General features: G+C 50.5%; 1 protein-coding gene across 1 annotated transcript; it reads left to right on the top strand.

Moving 5' to 3' along the window:
- Positions 1 to 1,395: 1,395 nt before the first annotated feature.
- On the top strand, positions 1,396 to 16,270 carry CRIP1 (cysteine rich protein 1). The gene is made up of 5 exons (XM_073356247.1): positions 1,396 to 1,532; positions 9,519 to 9,613; positions 11,377 to 11,434; positions 15,500 to 15,547; positions 16,141 to 16,270. Exons 1-4 carry the CDS (start codon positions 1,493 to 1,495, stop codon positions 15,538 to 15,540), a joined length of 234 nt encoding a protein of 77 aa, XP_073212348.1. The 5' UTR covers positions 1,396 to 1,492; the 3' UTR covers positions 15,541 to 15,547; positions 16,141 to 16,270.
- Positions 16,271 to 21,162: the final 4,892 nt, after the last annotated feature.

Below are 21,162 nucleotides of genomic sequence, written 5' to 3'. Positions count from 1 at the left end.
GTCGAATAGAGGGGGACGATCACGTCCCTCGATCTGCTCGCTATGCCCCTACTTGTACATCCCAAAATGCCATTGGCCTTCTTGGCAACAAGGGCACACTGCTGACTCATATCCAGCTTCTCGTGCACTGTCACCCCTAGGTCCTTTTCCGCAGAACTGCTGCCTAGCCATTCGGTCCCTAGTCTGTAGCGGTGCATTGGGTGCATCTAGAACAATGTCTGTTTTACCACCAGGAGTAGGATGATCAGTTACAGTCTCGGACACATCCACAGGTTTTGGAATGGTGTTTGTTTCACCAATAGAAGAAGGGTCAGTCTCTGAAACAGCTACAGGTTTTGGAACGGTGTCTGTGCTACTGAAAGAAGATGTTGCTTCTGTTGGATTTGCTTTGAAAAATGTCAGCTTTGGAGATTTTGGAAAATTTCACTAGTTTTTTCTTTTCTTCTGCCAGTTTGTTTCTGTGCTCCACTCAGTTGGTTATGTTTCATCCTGCCCCTTATCTCAGTTATCTGAGCTTAAAAAAAAATAATTACACAATGTACACTATTTTTGTGTGTAGACACACAACGAATCAAGTACGTATAACTCAGAAGAATATATCAATAATAAAACATAAATTTATTGCAATACGTGACAGGATCTGATTTCCTCACATTATTTCGATCTATGTTAGTAGGACGCCCCCCTGGTTTAGGTGGGGATAAGTGATAAAAAGAGAACAGAAAAATGGGGGAAGAGTGTGTAGTGGAGTGTTAGGAAGTCTAGCAAAGCTCTGATTTTTCCCATGACAACTACTTTGATGGTTTTTTGAAATATCAAATATCAGATCTTTTTTAAAAAAATCTTTTTTTTGGGGGGCTGCCCCCTGCTTTGCTGGTGCCCTAAGCACATGCTTAGTCTGTCTATTGGGTAATCCAGCCCTGGCAGTGGGTGATTAGCTCCCACTGTGGCCGCGATGCCCTCGTCTCTGCTCCGCCAGCGCAGCTCTGGAGCTCCTGGCAACGAATCTGGGCCAGTTTGGGGGCCTGACACCAAGTGTGCTGCTTCTTGGCTCCCAAGGGCCAAATGTCCTGAAGGACTCATGGAGCAGGTGGCTGGGGGCAGGAATGTGGGGAGCCCCTGAGTTTAGGAAAGAGCGTGGGGCAAAAATCAACAGGACACTGGGGCCAGGAGAGGAGATGCACCTGGCTGCCCCCCAGCCCCCTCTGTCCACCAGCGCCTCCACTCCACTCCAACCCCGAGCCCAGCCCTTCTGCCTCCCGTCTCGTCCCCCAGCCCTCCGCCCCGGTAGGGCAGTTCCGTCCCGCCTGTCTCCCCTCCCTTGCCCTTGTGCCAGGGTTCCCCCCGCGCCGCCACCCCAGCTCGGGGGCGGGGCTTCACAGCTGGGGGGCGGGGCCTCGGGGTGACCCTGCCGGCGCGGGCCGCGTTTGGCCGCAGAGCCGTTCGAGCAGCAGCAGTCAGCGGAGAGCCTGGTCCTCGCGGAGCTGCCACCATGCCCAAGTGCCCGCGTTGCCAGAAGGAGGTCTACTTCGGTAAGGGTGCTGCGCCTCGCCTGCCCATGCCCCCGCCATCCCCACGGGGCGCCCTGCTCCTGGCGCCCTGCTCCTGGCACCCAGCTCCCTGCTGCGGCTGCCAAGCACCCTGCCTACTCCTGCCCCGCCTTTCCCCATGCGGTGCCTGCTCCTGGCACACAGCTCCCTGCTGGGGCTGCCAGGCACCCTCCCTGCCCCGCCTTTCCCCACGGGGTGCCCTGCTCCTGCACACAGCTCCCTGCTGGGGCTGCCAGGCACCCTCCCTGCCCCGCCTTTCCCCACAGCATGCCTGGCACCCAGCTCCCTGTTGGGGGTGCAAGGGACTCTGTGGCTGCCTGTGCCCATGGGGTGCCTTGCCAGCTGCACCCCCTCTTTATATGGGCTCCCTGGCACAAGAGCTCTGCAGGGGTGGCCAGAGACTTTGCCCACCCCTCTGCTCCTACACCCACCTTCCTATCCCCCTGCAGGGATACAGCCCAGCTGCCTGACCCTGAACGCAGCTTCTCAATAGGGGTGCCCTGCCTCCTGCACCCCCATTGTCTCTGCGGGCTCCCTGGTACCTGGCTCCCTGCTGAGGCACAGCCCAGCACCCTGGCAGCAGCATAGATGGGTGGGGCAGGGGAGGCCATTGCCCCGGGTTGGGACCCAGGCTGTGCTGGCTACACACTGCTGCAGCTGGTGTTTGGTTCATGCCCAGTGCTGCTGGCTGCTGTCATTGCCTCCCCCTGCACAGCTGTGTGGGAGGAGATCAGTGTTCCGGAACAAGCCGTCTGATCTGAGGACCCCCGCTTTCTGTGAGAAGGGCTCAAATCCCCCCCCCCCACCCCCCCGTCTGCCTGCACGGCTCAAGGGTTCCATGCAGCCTGGAAGGAGCTGGGTTTGCAGGGTTCTGGCAGACCGGCATTAGTGCTGGTCCTCGTGTGTTGAGCTGGTCTGTGTGGGCTGCACAGATTCCTGCTAACATCAAGTGCAAGCATTGCCCCCTCTCCCCTTGTTCAGGGGCTCTGAACGGGCAGGGCTGGGGAAGGCTGACTGGCTTGGAAGCTGTGCAGAGCCATGGTGGGAGGAGGAGTCCGAGCAGGGTTCCTCTCCCTGGGCCTCCCTGCAGCCTTAGGAAGATGCTCTGATTTATGGATCTCTTGCATGCCTCCCAGCTACGAGTAAGGAGACTTGAACAGCAGCGAACTATTGCAAACAGCTGTATGCTTTACAAGCGAGGAAGGAATCGCTCTCAAAACCTACCAAGTTCTCTTTACAAATCATCATTAATAAAAAGTTCTTTGTAATTAATTCCCCTCTCCTCACACCCCCCCAATAGCCCATGCCCCTTAGGCTTTCAGATCTCTACTAATGGCTAGAGGAACTGGCAACCCATTTGTATAAACCAGTGGTTCTCAACCTATTTACCAGTGTGGGCTGCTTATGCAGCCCACTATGTGTTATATGGGCCACACCCACTCAATATGTTTGCTACCTGTATGGCCCTGAGGATGTTACATGGGCCACCGCTGTTTGCTGATTGGGCTGCAAGACAGATGCAGGTTGAGAACCACTGGTATAAACGATAGTCCTAGAAAACCAAAGATTTCCTGGTTAATTAGTGAGAAATAACAAAGCACATAAGTCACGGTTAAGATGGGGGGAGTTTCCATTGTAGTTTTAAAACTGTTTCATTGTAGTGCTTTTATACTCTTCCATTGGATTCTGAGTCCACAGACTGATACAATTTCTGATCTCTGTTGAGAGATAATATCCAAAGCCAGTGAAAATACATATGTTCTTATATAGCTGCCCATCATCGAGAAAGTCTCCCGTTCCCTTCTACACAGTGGGGAAAAAAAATCTTCAGAATCCGAGACCACACTGTCTTCTATAAAATGAGTGAAACCGTATAAATTTCTATATGCAAGAGGTCCTGCCGTTTCTCTGTTCAGCTGCGCATTTTAGCTGAACAGTTGGACAGGTACATTATTATTTGGTGAGGGCTGTGTGTTGTTGAGGTTTGGTAGAGAAATCTAAAATAGTGTTCTTGCCATACGTTTTGCAAGACCAGCCATCCATACAATAGCAAATATAAACGTGTAACAGTTGGGAAGTTGTGTCTAGGACACAAGATTGTAATTTGGGGGTGAAAGAAGAAGAAGATCTGGAGAAAACAGTGGGAAGAAGATAGCATAGAAAATAAAAAGTTGTTTGTGTGGGTCTGAGTGGTCAGATATGCTGACCTCTAAAAGGGAGGGCTGAGGGATGGGCTATATTTTAGTATTAAACACTAAATCTGTTTTTGATTCTGAGATGTTTCCATCTAATCTGTGTCTATTGTGTATCTTCTGTCTAACATCTAAAGAGGATTCTTCTGGCAGTAGGTTGTACTGTCAGTGACCATTTGGTTCCAGAGGCAAACATGTCAAACAACGAATACTCTGTTTTCAGATCTTTTATATCAGGGGCTCAGTTCATCAGTCCCTGTGCCTTGTGTGGTCATTTACACCAGTTCAAGGTGTGGTGTTTAGATGTTGCATGTAATTATTAGAATTGGCTGTTGGGAGTCTGAAAGGACAGGAAACAGGAAGGAAGGGGGAGGAGCTGACAGGAAATTTGCTGAAAAATGCATTTTTCAGGGCACTGAATCTGTTCGTGACTTCAGGTCAAATTCAGCAAATAGTTTCAGCTGAAAAAACCTTGAAAACAAATTTTGGAATTGTCAGTATGGTTTATTTTTGCAAATTTGGATATTTTGTTTTGAATCATCATCTTCAAAACAGTTCATTTGACCCAAACACAATTTTGGTGTTTTTTTGTTTTGGTGAGAAAACCAAAAAGGAAATCCATTTGTTAGAAACAAAGCGAATTTTTCAATTTGGCCACCAGACCAAAAACCTCAATTATTTGCTCCACTCCTAAGGATGAACGGTGATGGTTTACACCACTTGCTAGTCATGAAGGGTGACCATGAATCAGAGGCCAGGTCTTTCAGATGTCACCAAACGTACATATGAGAACTTGCAACACTAAGTTGTGTGTGCAAATGGACACCTCTGAAAAGCTGCTCTGGGAGATCCTTCTGCAACTTATAATCATAGAAGATTAGGGTTGGAAGAGACCTCAGGAGGTCATCTAGTCCAACCCTCTTCTCAGAGCTGGACCAACATCAACTAAATCATTCTAGCCAGGGCTTTGTCAAGCCGAGCCTTAAAAACCAATAAGGGTGGAGATTCCACCACCTCCCTAGGTAACCCATTCTGGTGCTTCACCACCCTCTGAGTGAAATAGTGTTTCCTAATGTCCAACCTAGACCTCCCCCACTGCAACTTACTCCCTCTTTGTTTTCTTCTGTGCTGAGACGTCTTGTTACCAAGGCCCTTTTCTCTCAGGCTGTCTGCCCCACTGAACAGAATAGGTTAACATGGAGCCTCAGTGCTTTGACTGTCTCTAAGCCATTTGATGGGCACTGAGGCAAATCACTAGAGGCGTGGTTCAGAGGCGCTGTGTAACATGGCTGTAAGCCTTCCCTCCAAGCTAATATTTTGGTCCTTTGTTCCAACAGTGCTGTTCTTAGCTTCATCATAGCTGTTTGCTTAAGGTGGACACATTGGATGGGCAGGGAGTGAGCCACGAAGAGACTCTGGATGCTCCAGTCCAGAGTCCAACAACAGGATCAATTAAAGTGGTTCCTAAAAACTTTACATTGGAAATTAGCTAGATTCTGAACAGCAAATTCTGCCTTCAATCACAGTCATGAGTACCTGGGCATAACAGAGGGCACCATGTAATTGTGAATATCTTATTGTAATAAGGTTACAGTGCAGAGGAGACATGCATCTGTAAGGCTTGTTTTTCTTAAAACTATCACTACATGCCTTGAACAGACTTTGGGCCTGACCTGACTTCTACTGACTCCCCTGGGTGTTGGATTCAGCCCTTGGTAAGCAGCAGATGGATGACCACACCCTGATTTGGAAGGAATTCCCCAAAAGACGCAGATTTCTGTACTGACTGAGAGTACTTAATTGGGTGACATGATCCCCCTTCCTGCTATGGGTGTATTTCAAGAGCTTTGGGTAGCTAGTCCTAGAAATAACCTTTGCTGAAATTGTTTAACTCCAGCTACTAAAACCACGTACAGCAGTTCCCCAATCTCTTGGTTTCCCCATGTCCCTGGCATAAAAATTCTGGTGTGTTTTGCTGAGAGTTAGAAGTGGGTGCTGGCCCTATAAGTACTTTATTTTTTTAAAATTTTATCAAATCTGTAAGCCATGGCCTGGGAACACATTGATTTTTTTTTTTCTTTCTCTGTCTTATATTTCTGGTTTGCTTGTGGGGTGTGTCATACTTTTCTGTCTACTGTGCCAGGAAAAAAAAACAAAACAGGGAATGGCTCAGAACGCAAGAATTCCAGAGTTTGTACGTTCCAGCTCTTTCTGATGGAGACTTAACTGTTTCCCCATCCATTCATATTTGCCTGTCATTTAAGGTAGTGCCTACACTAGAGAAATTTACTAAAGAATCCTGACCTGGGGTTAGCACTGGCTGGAGGCCAGGTATAGACAAGATTCTGATGGCTGAACGCATTTTTACCACCATTTTAGTTACTTACATCTGATGAAGTGAGCTGTAGCTCATGAAAGCTTATGGCAAATAAATTGGTTAGTCTCTAAGGTGCCACAAGTACTCCTTTTCTTTTTGCGAATACAGACTAACACGGCTGCTACTCTGAAACCTTACTTTCAACAGATTCAACCAAAAGGAAGTAAAAATCAGTCCTGGTGGCAAGAGCCTTGTCTACACCATTGGTGCTAATACCCATTCCAATAAAATGGTGGTAGGACCAATGGGAATTTTTTGTAAGTTTCCTCAGTGTAAACAAGGCGTAAACCTCCCCTTAAAGTACAGTTCTCAGAATGGTGACTAAAATTGGCATTGTGAAGTTTCACGTCTATGGCAGCTCATTTACTCCAGGTAACATTTGCTAAGCTTACTAGTTTAAAAAAAAAAAAAGGTTTTAATAGAACTGTCGGCACCTAAAACCCCCGGGTCTAAAGTCAGGCTGGTTTTGTTCTGGTTTGCACATCTCTGGGCATAAACACTATATACTCTCAATCTATCGTTATTAATTCAGTTGATCAACTCAGAAAAGAATCCAGCTGTCACTTGCACAGCTGGTCTAGCCCTGCAGGGCTAACAGGAGTAAAAGATGTGGCTTTGTAAGTGCACTTAGAGAATGAGTCTGAGCAAGGAAGTGCTATTTTTATGAAGACAGGTTTCAGAGCGGTAGCCGTGTTAGTCTGCATCAGCAAAAACAACGAGGAATCCTTGTGGCACCTTAGAGACTAACACATTTATTTGGGCATGAGCTTTCTTGGGCTCAAACCCACTTCATCGGATGCATGCAGTGGAAAATACAGAGAACATGAAAAGATGGGTGTTGCCATACCCACTATAACAAGAGTTTAGTGTCCTTTTTCCTTTACAGAAACACACACTTTGCTTCTCTACAAAGTCCAGCCACGAGGAAGTTTGTGTGGAAAGTTGGTTTTTTACGAGAGTCTCCAGTTTTGAGAGGTCATTCTTAATCTTTCCCTGTTGGCTGTATAGGATGTTGCCATACCCACTATAATGAGAGTTATACAACACCCATTTTTTTCATGTTTTGTGTATATTCCTACTGCATTTTCCACTGCACGCATCCGAAGTGGGTTTGAGCCCACGAAAGCTTATGCCCAAATAAATGTGTTAGTCTCTTAGGTGCCACAAGGACTCCTTGTTATTTTTATGAAGTTAGTCATATGACCTCAGCTGTACAAGACAGAGTTTAATGCAAAGGCCAAGGAGAGTCCAAAATCAGTTGAAAGCTCCTATGTCTGAGATCACAGCAGTAACATTGATCTTGTATAAGCAGTCTCCGTTACGATCTAAGAGAGATCCAAGGAGTTGCTGTAAAAAGCCTTACTGAAATTTGTCAGGTTCTGAAGCCTTTTAGAACAACGTCTAAAGAACCGTGTTTAATTTCAGTGTAACCCTGTCAGTTTCCTCCCCGTTGAATTCTATAAGGCTTTTTCATAAAGAGGATTTGGGCTCATGCCCCCTTCCCCAGATAGTCCCTAGCCCGCTTTGTTGGAGCTACAAACAAAGGTGCCATTTCTCGCCATGATGTTGGTGTCTGTGATGTGGGGCCTGCCTGATAGGAACATTTTGAGATCCCCTCTCTAGTGATCACTTCTCTCCTGGAGTTAATGGTTACTCCTAAGTCACGGGCTCCCTACCTACCCAGGAAAGGTGGTGTAATGCCAAAGCCCTGGCAGACCAACACTCCTCACCCAGCACTGTGCTGAAGCAGCAGAGCATAGAATGGAGAGGTATTGGTTGTCCCCAAAACTTTTTGTCCCCGATCTCGGACCCCTGCCTTTTTCAGGCATGGAAAATCCACTCGAAGGTCTTGGCACTGAAAGGGTTCCTGTGGAAAGCTCAGCGTTATCACTTAATACACATCCGGGAGTGCAGCTGCTAATAGAAAGAACACACTAGCCTCTTTAGTAAATTACATCCTTTGTGCTGTAGTTAAATTCCATCCTGTGTTCGTTCTTCTTAATGTAAACCTGTTCTGGACTAGGGGAGTAACCTCATTGTTCCTGTTGTAGCTGCCTCTGGGCCTATCTTAAGTTTGTCGTTACCTTGGAATTTAAGGGATTATTGTAACTAGTGTCAGTTGAGGTCACGGGTGGTTTTCAAGGTCAGATGCCAACTTGTGCAGAAGAATTTCTACACAATTTCAGGGAGGGATAGCTTAGTGGTTTGAGCTTTGGCCTGCTAAACCCAGGGTTGTGAGTTCAATCCTTGAGGGGGCCATTTAGGGATCGGGGGGGGGGGAAATTGGGGATTGGCCCTGCTTTGAGCAGGGGGTTGGACTAGATGACCTCCTGAGGTCCCTTCCAACCCTGATATTCTATGACTAGAGGAGGGCAGTCCATGCTGGGTTAGGGCTGGCTGTACTCTGGTGCTCCCTAAATTTGACTCTGTTGCCATTTTCCTTCTGCAAGTCTCCCCATCTGAACAAGGTTTAACATGAACCGTAATGAATCCATGTCAAATGGAGACACATAGGCCCTTCCAGAAAGGAATGGGGAGGTAATGATGCAGCAGGCGCTTCAGAGCTCAAATCTTCCGACTGGCAATAATTTGTCTAGAAATCAGACACCCAAGCCTGTGTGAAAAATGCTTGTGCAAACCATGCTTTTGTGTGTGCAGAGCAAGTACTACGCATGCTATTGCCTGTTTTTCTGCTCTCCCCCCCCCCCCCCAGCTGCATGGATTTTTATTTATTTTGCAAGTGCAGTATAGGTGTCTGAATTTGAAAACTGGCAGTCCCCCTCCAGGACAAGCAAGTGTCAAACAGTGAGTGAGCCCCACTGAAAGCTGGAATGAGGAATGCCCCAGTAGCTTTTGGATTTAATCATTGGGAACACACGGCATTTTTCGATGTATAGAACTCTTACAGTGACCACACTGTTTGGGTCCAGGACAAATGACAGGACAGAAGCGTGTAGGGTGCAAAAGTCCACAGAGTTTATTGAGGCAGCTCCCCACCTCCTCCGCGGCATCTTCTCTCTGTGTCAGTCTCCTTACAACTCTCTGGCCTGTCCCAGCCTGCACAGGCAGCCCCAGAGTCCTTACGTAGCAAAGCAAAGAAGCAGTGCCATGAAGATGAACTCAGTTGTCCTGTGCCAGCCCTACCTTCCTCCGGAGGGCTCCAGCAGTCTCTGCAGAGGGGCTGGGCTGGGCACAGAGGACTGTTCTCTCTGGCCAGCCAGCTCCTGAGCGGTTCTCTTCCCTCATTAACAGCCCCTCCATTACCTGACAGCGAGTACAGGTATAGCGGGGTGACTGAGAGCCCACAGCAGCTCTCCAAACCTTGCTGGCTTGGTGTGGGGTGGATATGCCCCATCACAGCCTCCTGAATGGTGCTATTTTGTTTCCGCTCTCTGACAGCTGAGAAGGTTACCTCCCTGGGGAAAGACTGGCATCGACCATGCTTGAAGTGTGAGAAATGCAACAAGACCCTGACTTCAGGCGGCCATGCTGAGGTAAGGGGTGAGGTGGCCACCAGTTCTGTGTCACTGTAACTCTTAGCTGCATCTTCCAACGTGTAGGAGAGACTTGTCTAGAACCTTTAATCAGCTGCTTCCTGTGGGCGGCAGCATAGTGTACCCTGCCTTTGCAAAGTGGATCCCCAGGTACTCCACAGCCCAAAGGGCCCATATTTCACAGTCCCAGCTCCGAAATTCTGCAGCAACATGACTTTATCCCCGCACCATGCAGTACCCTCATTCCCATCCCCCTCACACACACTCACTGCACAGGCTCAGACTTGTAAGGCTCACTGAGGTACAAATTGTTGCTGGCTATTTCTGAGGGTGGGGTTCTCACTCTACTCTCCAGCTAGAGTGACCAGATAGCAAATGTGAAAAATTGGGACAGGGGTTGGTGGGAGCAATAGGAGCCCATATATAAAAAAGCCCCAAATATCAGGACTGTCCCTATAAAATCAGGACATCTGGTCACCCTATCTCCAGCCAGCCTGGCTCTATTCCCCTGGCCTCTGTTACTGCAGTGCTGTCCAGCTCAGACCCTCCTTCACCCCTGGAAGCAGGGAGCTTATAGCAAGCTTCAGCAGCTCATTGCCCTGGGCCTGGACCGCTGGGGGATCTCCAGGCCACCTAGCTGCCCAGCCGATGTTTCTGGCTTCTCCCTGCTCCTTGGCTGCAAGCTGGACTCCTAGTGCACGTGCTGTACACAGTAAAATCATCTCCCCCTTGTGGGGAAATATGGAGAGCAAGAGGCAGGTTGCAGCTGGCCAGAGGGGGTCTGGCTGCAGCAAAACAGCTAATGCCAGGGCAAGAAGGCTGCATTCCGTGGCATCCTGGGGCCAATGGCAAGCTCCACTGCTGTAGAATCACAGGGTGCATGGGGCCCTGCCTGAGATGAGCGGGGAGTTCACAGCTCTTGGAGCTATTGGTTCAAGTGCTTTGCAGATGCAAGCAGCCATTGCTGCATCAGTTACTCAGCTCTCAGACTTGAGGGCCAGAAATTGAATTTTAAAAGAGGGGAAGCTGAGATTCTGCAGCAGGGGTTAATTCTTTGGTTGATTCCATGGAATATAGGACTACCTGGGAGCCCTGCCTCAAAGTAGCAAGAACTCTGCATTAGCCAGCTCCAAGCTGTGGGCTTGCTGTGTGTGCGGACAGGCTGGTTTGCCAGCACCAGGCTGCCAGAGCTCAGATATACAGCTAGCCCAGTGAGCGGGGTGCCATAGTAACTGAACTAACTTGACAGGGCGGAGACACTGGGCCAGTCCAGGTCCCCTGCAGTCGGGATTTGCTGAGTTGGAGAAATCCTGTAGGGAACTCTTCATTGTGTGTAACAGGGCAGAGTGTCACTAGGATTGTGGGCTGGGTGGCGCAGGGTGCTCTAATCTTATCCAGAGACCTACATCCAGAGCAGGCCTCAGGTGAGGAGGAACGTGAGTGAACCTTAGACGAGGCTCTGATTTGGCTCTCCCGGCACGTGGCTGTTTCTTTAGTTTAGCAAAGCTGTAATGAGGTCAGGACTCCACTCGGAGTGACTGGCAGAACAATGGCAGGGCCCAGGACAGGACTGGCAGGCAGTAGGGGAGGTCACTGACACAGCTGGGACAAGAGACCAGGGCCCAGGAGTTGTGAATCTAGCTCCATACACACAGGATTAAGAGTGGGCCCAAGTGCCTGTCCTGGTGCCCAGTGCCTGGTGCCTGCTTGTCTCAGACTCCCCTGAGTAACGTGGCACTGAGGAGTCTCTTCTCTCTCTGCAGCATGATGGGAAGCCCTATTGCAACCAGCCGTGCTACTCTGCCTTGTTTGGACCCAAAGGTAAGTTTCTCCATGCTTGGGGCTTCCAGCAGGGAGGGGTGGGATATTGGGTACTGGGACTGATGGTGTCTGTCTCCTGGGATTCTTGCCCAGAAGCATGATCGCATGTTCCAGCACACAGATCCATGCACACACACCCCCTGTGTCCATCCATAGCCACTCCTGCCTGAACTCCCAGCTCACAAGCCCCCTATGCACTCCCCACAGCCACTCCCCCTTAGCCCCTTATCTTCCCCCATATGTTCCTAAACTTGTGGGCAAACCGCTAGAGCCATGTGCACACCCCTTACACTTTACACCTGTCCTCCCCTTCACAATCTCCACTCGTAAGGCTGTCAGCCCACATCCTCCTGTGTGCAGTCACCCTTCGACATCTACTCACGCCTTCTTCCCCTTTCTCCAGGGGCCGGGCAACTTTCCCTTGACCTCTTTATAGGCACTGCCTCAAACTTGAATTGTGGCCTTTGGAGCAGAAGCTCTGTCTCTCACAGTCTCCAGTCACATCGGCCGGAGAGGTGCTCCTCTGGATCTGCACTGTGGTTTCTCTCTGGGTAGGATGTTCAAAAGGTCTCGAGGTCTCAACGCTGGCCCAGCTCAGAAGTCAGTGGGAGTTTTGCTTTTTACTTCAGCAGGAGCAGAGTTAGGTCAATGCTGTGGCCTGGCCTACACCTACAATTTAGGTTGAGCTAGCTTCATGCCCTGACCACTGTAGTTAGGTCAGCCTAACCCATGATATAGAGGTGGCTAGGTCGACAGAGGGATTCTCCTACCGCTAGTCAGAGAGGTGGATTGCCTGCGTCAACAGAAACCTCCCACAATGACAGGAGGGGGCTATCTACGCTACAGTGCTCCAGCAGCACAACTGCAGCGCTGTAACTGTCGCTGTAGTGTAGACGTGCCCTGAGTGTTTGGAAGAAATCTCACCCTCCCCGTGTTCGGATTCTACGGTCACAGGTTTGTCCTCTGTTGCACAGGTGTAACTCTCCATGGAGCTGATGGGCATTGTACCAGTGTGAGTGATGGCACAAATGGGCCTGCTCATCTGGACATGGCACGAGTCAACTTAAGTGCTTTGGACATTTCACTGTAGTGAGGCACTCTAGTGTGAAGGTGTATGGACACTTTCACAGGCTGGCCTCGCTGCCCATCCCAGCCATGTAGTCACAGATTGAAGGGTGTGAAAACCCACAAGCCCATGCAATTTGCCAGAATATCTTAGAGGCTTCGAAGAGATGAGAATGCTGAGGAGAAGGAATCTCAAAACTTGTAGGGCTCCAGACACTGCTACTCAGCAAGCTTTAGAAAGTTTTGAGTTTCAGGTCTGAATTCTCCCCTCTCTGCTGCCGCCACCCAAAGTCCCCACAGCTCTTTGGTTTCAGGGTCAATACGTCAGTACGCACTCCTTTGGAATGTGATTTGCTGAATGCGATTGTTGATGTGGCTTCAATGCTAGAGGCTGTGGAATTCCACTTGAATTCCTGCCCCGCCATCCACTCTGTGGCTGCTGGGGTGTAATGTGAAGTGTCATCTACAATCTACATGCCTTTCCAAGTCAGCAGGTTATTGACTTAAGCCTTAACAGCAGCTAGTGGGCTATGCTGGACAATGAGGCAGCCAGACCCCTGGCTGAGCTATGCAGCTGTTGCTTGTCAGCATGTGGGTTGGCTGGGAACATGGAATCCCTCTCTTTATCTCTAGAAGCTACAAGGGTAAAATGCCAGGCTGCGCCAGGCCATTTAGTGGGAGAACTAGAGTCAGGAGTGACTGTAGTCTGCCCCCTCCTGCCGCTAGGCAAAGGGTTCTTTTAGCAGCATCCTCAGTCTCTGGAGGATGGGACCCACTTGTATCCCCCCAAGACACCTCAGTGGGCTCAGAGGAGCTGCAGTCCTGCTGCCAGGGCAGGGCTAGCAGATCAGTAGCTGGAACCCTGATGACACCAGTTCAGATTCCTTAATTCCTGAGTATGCAGCCTGGGTAGGATTGTGGGGGCAAGGCGGGGAAGGAGAGCCCTGAGGGTACATCTACACAAAAATCAGACGCCCATGGCTGGCCTGTGCCAGCTGATTTGGGCTACTAGCTGTTTAATTGCAGTGTAGACATTCTGGCTTGGGCTGCAGCCTGAGCTCTCGGACAGCAGAGAGAAGGGCAGACTGCTCCGCACAGCTGGTTTGGAGGGTAAATTGAAAGATAACCCACACGGTGACCATGTTCCTTCCACACGCAACAGGGGTTTCCTTCCCTTAGTGCCCTGGTCTCAAGTCCCTTCCCCAGCTCACTGCTTCCAGGCGCCTGATAAGAGGGAAGCCATCACCCAGTAACCCCGTAACAAAGGCATGTTCCCCACCAGGGGTAGGCAGCTGCCTCCCGGGCTGCTAGCCTCACGCTCACCCTGTCCTGTCCTAGCCCTTCCCCTGGGCCTGGTTTTCAAAGCTTGGCACCTGGAGCTGGCTTTCCAGGAGGACTCCACACCCTTTGTGCCACTTGGCCTCTTTATGCATCACCCTTGATTCCTCCTGCTGCTCTTGCCTTGGGGTGGGGTGGAGCTGCGCCTACGGGAGGCAGTGTCTCTGCCAGGACTGCTCCCGCGCACCTTGTGCCAGTCATTGGGCTGCCCTCAAATGGCTCACTCTCCTGGTCTGCAGGCCTGCGGGGAAGGGGCAGGCAGGTAGGTCATTCCCCAGCCTCCTTTTCAGCAGCGACTCCCCAAGGGGGAGCAGGAGCGAGCTCTGGCGGTGCTGTTGTGAACAGCCCCACAAGGCTGGGTAACGTGTACTCACACCCCAGTCCCTTTCACAGCCATGCAGGGGCTGAGTGCTGTCCGGGCTGTTGAGGCAGGAACTCCATGGCTATAGGGCTGAGCTCCTTTCTCCTTTTGATTCTCCTGCTCTTTGGAACCAATCCCCTGGGGGGAAAAGCCACTCGCTGTTCCCCGCACGTAGGCCCCCTGTAATGCTCTGTGGGCTGGGTCTAATCAGCACTTGTAGGGCTGGAGTTCTAACAGACCATGCCAGGGCTCGGGCTACCAGCAGGGGGGCTGTTCACTTCCAGCATTCTGTAGGGAGGGGCCTTACACTATGAACAGGTTTTAAATAGACATGTAGGACTGGATGGGACCTCAAGAGGTCTCCTAGTTCAGTCCCTGCCATCTGAACATGAATTTGCTGCTGCTAAAGATGAGACTGAAATCCTCTGCGTCTGCAGAGGATGGGCATGGCAGGAGCAGCTCCGGGGCTGGCTTCCCTGGGGCCTGCCTCCTGTCAGCGTGCTCCTGCTGAGCAGGGAGTTCAGCCCATGCGCTCCTTGCTTGCCCTTTCCACCGAGGCTGACAACACTGGGCCAGCTAGCTAGTGCTCCTACATTTGTGACCTGGGCTCCTGTGCCACTGAGGGACTAGGACCCCATGCCTCACTTCACACAGGCTGCTGCCCGGCTCTCAGCCCTTAGTGCACTGGGTCACTGCTGGCCACAGGCCACGTTGACCTCGTGACCGAGCTATTAGAGGCTCTGACTCTCGTTCCAGCTCCTCTGTACCCCAGTTAGTGTTTCCCTCTCTATCTGGAGGGAAGTTGGGCCCCAGTGTGTGAGTGGTTTCCATTTGAAATGTCGTATTGCAGACGGCTCTGTCCAAGTCCCATCTAAAGCCATGGTTTGGGCTGTCAGAGGTGTCTCCTAGGCTTTTGGCTCATGGCCCTGGGAATATTCAGGCTGTGGTCATCGTCCTCCCCCCAGCTTGGGTGTTGTGTTTGGTCTCTGTGCTCTGTGGCAGTTCCAGGACACTGGAAGGCATGTCTCTCACTGTACTCGCTCTTATTCATATTGGCATAGTGCCTTGGATCCCTGTTGTGAACCAGGCCCCCGCTGCACAAACACAGCAGCCCCTGCCCCAAAGAGCTGCCAATCGGTGTAAGAGAAGAACGACAGACGGCTACAGACAGTTGAGGAAATATGGGTCAGCAGGAGAGGCAGTTGTCTCATTGGCCCAAGGGCTCTTCCCGCCGTGGCACTGGTTCCTGCTCCCTGCCTCCAGCCTCAGGTGGTAATGACCCCGTTCTGGTTCTCTTGCAGGATTTGGCCGGGGCGGAACTGAGAGTCACACATTCAAGTAATCCTCAGGTAAAGGCTTCTCTTAATGGTCATGTTGCATTGTGCCAGCCCTAGCATCCTAGGCCCTGGTTTCCTGGATTCCCATTGCATCCCTGGGGCTGGCATCCTTCCTCCAGCCCATGTGATTCAGAATCTGTGTCCACAGGAAAGTGGCTAGAGTCACATGCCTTCTCTCAGCCTTGGTACACCAGAGCTAGCGTACTCAAGAGCATAGCCAGATTCACACTTCATTCTACATCCGAGAGCTCCAGTCATGCTCTGGCCAGCTTTGAATGTTGCCCCTTACGTCCTGGCACCTCTGTTCAGTTGCAACCCACTGATTAGCGTGTGTTAGATGTTCAACTTGGTGCCCGATCCCCAGAGGACATGAGTCTGTGACAGCCCCTAGCTAGAGAGCCTAGCTTTCTAACTCACACCTTAATTCTGGTGGTCCCCAGTTCAGTCCCTGGAGTCTAAGATGGGGGCTGTGACAGGCACTGCTCTGTTTCCTGGATATCCACCCAAGAGCTGTGTCCATTCACCACTGAGCCCCCCGTGCAAGCGCTATGCTGCAGCCCTGTTTTCAGACCTTTCACCTGTGTTTCCTTTTCTTCCGTCTGTAGGGCTGGATGGAGAGGATTCCTTGTGGAGCCGGAGGACAGCGCAAGCACCTTGACAAATGCATTTTTAATTCACTATGTAATTAACTAGCACATTAAAAGCAATAAATTACCTAGAGGAATTTAGCTGGCAGTGATGGGAGAGTCTCTGCTCTGTTATCTATCAGGATGTGGCGTGGGGGAGGGGAGGAGTTGGCCAATATCACTGAAAGTCTTGTGGAAAAGAGAAGGTCCCAGATCCCCTTCCAGCCAAACATGTAGCCCTGCTTTCACACCCAACCTCTAGCGGCAGGAGTCTGCAGTTGTATTTGTAGCCACTAATAAAGCCAGAATGAAAGCTGCTTCCTCGCTGTAGTAGCGTGTTCTGCTGACCAAGGGTCTCCAGGGATCAGATAATGAAGCGCTTGTGAGCTTTAAAGGACCTCAGCAGTCTTTGGATGAAGCCCATATGGGACTTGGAGCTTTGTGCTGCTGCAGCCTGCTATGCCAGCTGAGGCCTTGATCACTGCACGTTCTTACCCAAGGGCTAGTAGCCATGTCGCTTTCATCCGGCCGGTATGGAATCTGAGCTTCTTGCCCTCCACCAAGCTGCTGCCTTGGCCAGGCGCTGGGAGAGCAGAGACATGGCTTTGGCTGAGTCCAATGAAAGTCCATCTCAGAGCCAAGCGTGAACAGCATCCAGCTGGCACTAGAGCCGGCAACCTCGCTATTCCTCCCATAGCCTCAACACCCAGTGAAACACAGTCCTGCAGCGTCTCATGTGACAGCCCTTGGGGCAGAGAAGCAGCCCCCCCAGTAACTCCCTCGGAGTCTCAAGCACAACCCCACCCCCTCCTGCCAGGCTCACCGCACAGCAAACGAAACCTCGTGGTTTGCAGTAGAGGCTGCTGATGGGGCTGGTTCTAGGGTCTCACTGCTACGAGGGGCAAGCTGGTGTCTTGGGGTCCCTGGATGCTGCTAGTTAAAAGACAACAGCCTTCTGGGAGTCCCGCCCAGGTTAAAAAAGGAACGTTTTGCTACTGGGTCAGTATTAGCTGTGATTTATAAAGGATGAAGGTTGTACATAGCTTGGCCTTTCTGATAATAATCTGGGGTCCCTTGAAGATTATTTGGGGAGGCAAATATCCCCTTTGCCTGCCCCCTCTGCTTCCGCTGTAGCTCTGGGCCTGGCTGCTGATAGACGTGGCTGCTTATAGACTTGCTGATAGACCCATTCCTAGCTCAGTTGCAGAGATGGGGGCGGGACTCGGAGGGGTTAAAGGAGTCAGATGGCATCATTTGTGCTTGACAGGTGTCCTAAGAGCAGAGAGGGAGGGCAGGCAAGAATGAGATCAGATAGCCATTTGTGTAAGGGAAGCCTTATTTCCCAGCCCTGCCTTTTCTATCTCCGCTGCTATCCAGCCCCCATCACCACAGTGTCTGAGCACCCATAGATTTCACTCTAATCTCACAATCATCTGCGAGGCAGGGCAGTGCTGGGGAATGGAGGCCCAGAGACAGGAATGGGCACAGTACTTAGGTGCCTGGTTAGATCACTGACCCACCTCAGTGCTTTTGAACCCCCCCAGGTGCTGACACCCCTTTAACAATCTGGCTGTAAGCGACGTGCCCAAGGTCCAGCAGGAGGCTTGTGGCAGGGCAGGGAATTGCCCTTAGGCCTCAAGTGCCAGGCGGCTCTCTTTACCCAGTGACCCATCCTATGGCTCATCTCGCATGTGGCAGACCCCAGTTCTTCAAGCAGCTCCAGAACCCGTGGGAGCAAGAGCAGCTGAAAGTCAGATCCGAACAGTGCTGCTGCCTCAGAGCCAGTCGAGGGTGGCCGTGAAGCAGAGGGGAATTCCCCACAGTGAGAAGGTGCCACTGTGCTGTCTGCAGCAGATTCACTGAGCGAGGCTTGGCAGCTTCTCTAGTAGAGGAAAGCCCCTACACAGCCACAGGACAGCAGATGCTAAGCCAGTGAGAGCAAGCGCTGTTGCTTTCCCCAATACTCTGGTCTCCTCCCCTCAGGCTTCATGTGTCACCAGAGTAAAGGGAGTGCAGCTATCTAGGAGCTGCCATGGAGATGACACTAGATAAATGTGGTTTCCTACAAGGCCCTCAGTGGAGCAGCCCCGGAAGACAGGACTCCAGCTCTGATCTGAAACCCCCCTAGTGCCAGCACTTTTCAAGAGTAACCCAGTGAAAGAGACCCTCTGCCCTGAGGGGGGCACCGGTGTGAGCTGATGGAGGTGATGGGCCACTCCCAACTAATGTTTAGTCTCTATGCCCCCCCTCTGAGCCCCCCAAGATAGCCAGAAACACCCACTTGGGCACACTGAGCCACAGACAGCCTGGCATTGTCTGCTGGCTGTCAGAGTAGCCGTGCGAGCCTGCGAGTTCTCTTTCGTGGATAAGACACGCCCCCCCCACCCCCCCAGAGATGGTGAGATTGCCAAGCTAGCTAGCACCAAGCAAAGACACAGACTCTGACACACAGATGGGATGACAGCTATTCCCATCTTAACCCTCGCCTTGCCAGATACACTAAAACAAACCCTATTCTGGGGTAAGGCACTTCCTACTTCTAAGGGCAGCTGCAAGCTCCTTGGGGAAGGGACTGTCTTTTTCTTACTTGTGTACAGCACCTAGCTCAGAGGGGTCCTGATCCCTGCTCTATCATCCTACATATAACAATAAATACCAATAATACTGTAATTGTTATAGCTGATACCAAACCCTCTACTGGTTCAGGCTGAACCTACTTCTCATCTAGAAAACATTGGACTTAAAATATCCAGCCAGGCCTCGGTAATGAATGCAAAATAGGGTTTGGTCCTCAGTTAACAATGGATGGTATTAACCAGATAAGCCATAGACTTTGCATGAGTCAGGTGCCTGTTAACTGGTTCCCTGGTCACCCAAGACAAGACTGCCCAATGAAATCCACTGGGATGGATCTGCAGGTGCAAATAATCTCTGGCCCAATTGTCAGGGAGAAGTGGCCTAGTGATGTGACAGTGAATTGTCAGTAAGGGGATCCTGCTTAGCCTGTGCTCAAGCCAGTTTAGCCTGTGCTCAGGGGTGTGGGTATGTGCTAAGAGAGGAGGGGCTGGAGAATCTGTCCCTTAAACAAAAGGACTTTAAGCAGTATAACCTAAACGTCTGACAGCAGCAGCTGACATTACCCCGCTCTCCCTAGAGTTTGGTGCCAGAACAGTAAAAAGGGAAAGCTCCTGCGAGCACCTTCTAGCACTTCACTGACTCTCCAAAATGGGACAAGACAGAACCACAGAAGTGCAACCAGACTGCAGTTGCCTGCTACTCTTTGCACCACCACTAAGCTGCAAGCATATTGCCAACTGAAGGAAGCTGTTCCTCTCTTCAGAGCTGGCATCAAGCTTAATGGGCCATTTGATGATTGTTTTTCTCCAGCATGTTGTAATGATTGGAGCCTTGTTTAAACACTCTAGAAAGGAACACATGGCTTGTTCACAGGGGAATAAAAGTCAAAATGCAAAGAAGTGAGGAAAGCTATGCAAAGAGCAGCACCTGGGTTCTCCCTTCAAAACCCCCAGAAAATGCTGCTGATAGAATTAACTCGATTAATATGATTTCACAGCAGAATTATAGTAACCTGCTCACCTGAGGATGCTCTGCCAAGCATTACAACAAACTAGCTAATCACTGACTATAATCCCCAACAAAAAACCTTTGAAATGAAAGATGATATGGTCTGGAAACCTCTCCGGACTAGCAGCAGGGCAGGGACAAATAAGTAAAAGAACAGGTTTGCAAGAGAAGCATGCTGTATTCCACAGAAGCAGAGCTGAGGACCTCATGTTAGTCTATTTCTAATGACAAAGTTTTACAATAAGCCACTAGTGCTGTACTTCTGAATATTTCATTGGGCATTGCAACATTACTTAGATTTGTACATTTTCTCACCCAAAATAACCTCTTGGTGTTCCATCTATTAAGGTTTCAGAGCAGCAGCCGTGTTAGTCTGTATCAGCAAAAAGAAGGAGTCCTTGTGGCACGTTAGAGACTAACACATTTATTTGAGCATAAGCTTTCGTGGGCTAAAACCCATGCATCCGATGAAGTGGGTTTTAGCCCATGAAAGCTTATGCTCAAATAAATGTGTTAGTCTCTAACGTGCCACAAGGACTCCTCGTTCATCTATTAAGGCTAATGCAGATGCCAGTAAAAATGAAGGGATTTAAAGAAGCAGAACTACTTCCTTATCTAGGCAGGGATTGCGTGGTGGTGGTGGTTTTATGTCACAGGCCTGATATTGTGTCTTCTGGATTCACTTGAAGCAGAAAGTATGACAGTAAAGGCACATGTAGCCAGGCTTCTTTGGTGCTCCCAGCACAGAATTGGCTCTGCCTGGGAAGCCCTGTTTAAATGAGTGGAGAAACTGCACTTAGCTCAAATGCAGTGGTGGGCAAGCTGTGACCCCAGGGCTGCACACGGCCCGTCAGGGTAATCCGCTGGCAGGCCGCAAGACAGTTTGTTTACATTGACCGTCCACAGGCACGGCCGCCTGCAGCTCCCATTGGCCGGGAACGGCAAACCTCGGCCACTGGGAACTGCAGGCGGCCGTGCCTGTGGACGGTCAATGTAAACAAACTGTCTCACGGCCCGCTAGTGGATTACCCTGATGGGCCGTGTGCAGCCCGCAGGCCACAGGTTGCCCACTACTGCTCTAGTGGGAGTGGGAGTAGGATCAGGTCCAGGGAGGTTGCCTGACTCTGACTTTCTCTCCTTTCCTCAGACCTTTACCCTCTTTGTGCCTCGGCAGTACTCTCTATCCAAGGGTACTGAGCAGTGTAACTGTTAACATTTTTTATTGTTGTTTTTTGTCCATCTAGATGTGTGCTAGAAACTTTATAAAAACAGGTAAAAAATGTGCCCACAGGAGTGTAAAATCAAGGGCCCCAATCCTGCAAAAACTTACACTTTTATTCAACTTTACCGATTGTGAGCAGTCTTCAGTTTACTTCAATGAAACCATTCACAGTGCCGAAGGATAAGGACTTGGCT

The sequence above is a fragment of the Lepidochelys kempii genome, chromosome 8, assembly GCF_965140285.1.
Source record: "Lepidochelys kempii isolate rLepKem1 chromosome 8, rLepKem1.hap1, whole genome shotgun sequence".
In the NCBI taxonomy this organism is placed as follows: domain Eukaryota; kingdom Metazoa; phylum Chordata; order Testudines; family Cheloniidae; genus Lepidochelys; species Lepidochelys kempii.
Note: the sequence above shows the minus strand (reverse complement) of the source record. Positions and strands in the feature narration are given on the sequence as shown.

What these genes read in the sequence shown, in the direction of transcription:
- CRIP1 (XM_073356247.1), top strand. Translation starts at nt 1,493, where the DNA reads ATGCCCAAGTGCCCGCGTTGCCAGAAGGAGGTCTACTTCG. An exon ending in CCAGAAGGAGGTCTACTTCG is followed by an intron (nt 1,533 to 9,518) that starts GTAAGGGTGCTG and finishes GCTCTCTGACAG; the next exon opens with CTGAGAAGGTTACCTCCCTG. An exon ending in CTTCAGGCGGCCATGCTGAG is followed by an intron (nt 9,614 to 11,376) that starts GTAAGGGGTGAG and finishes CTCTCTCTGCAG; the next exon opens with CATGATGGGAAGCCCTATTG.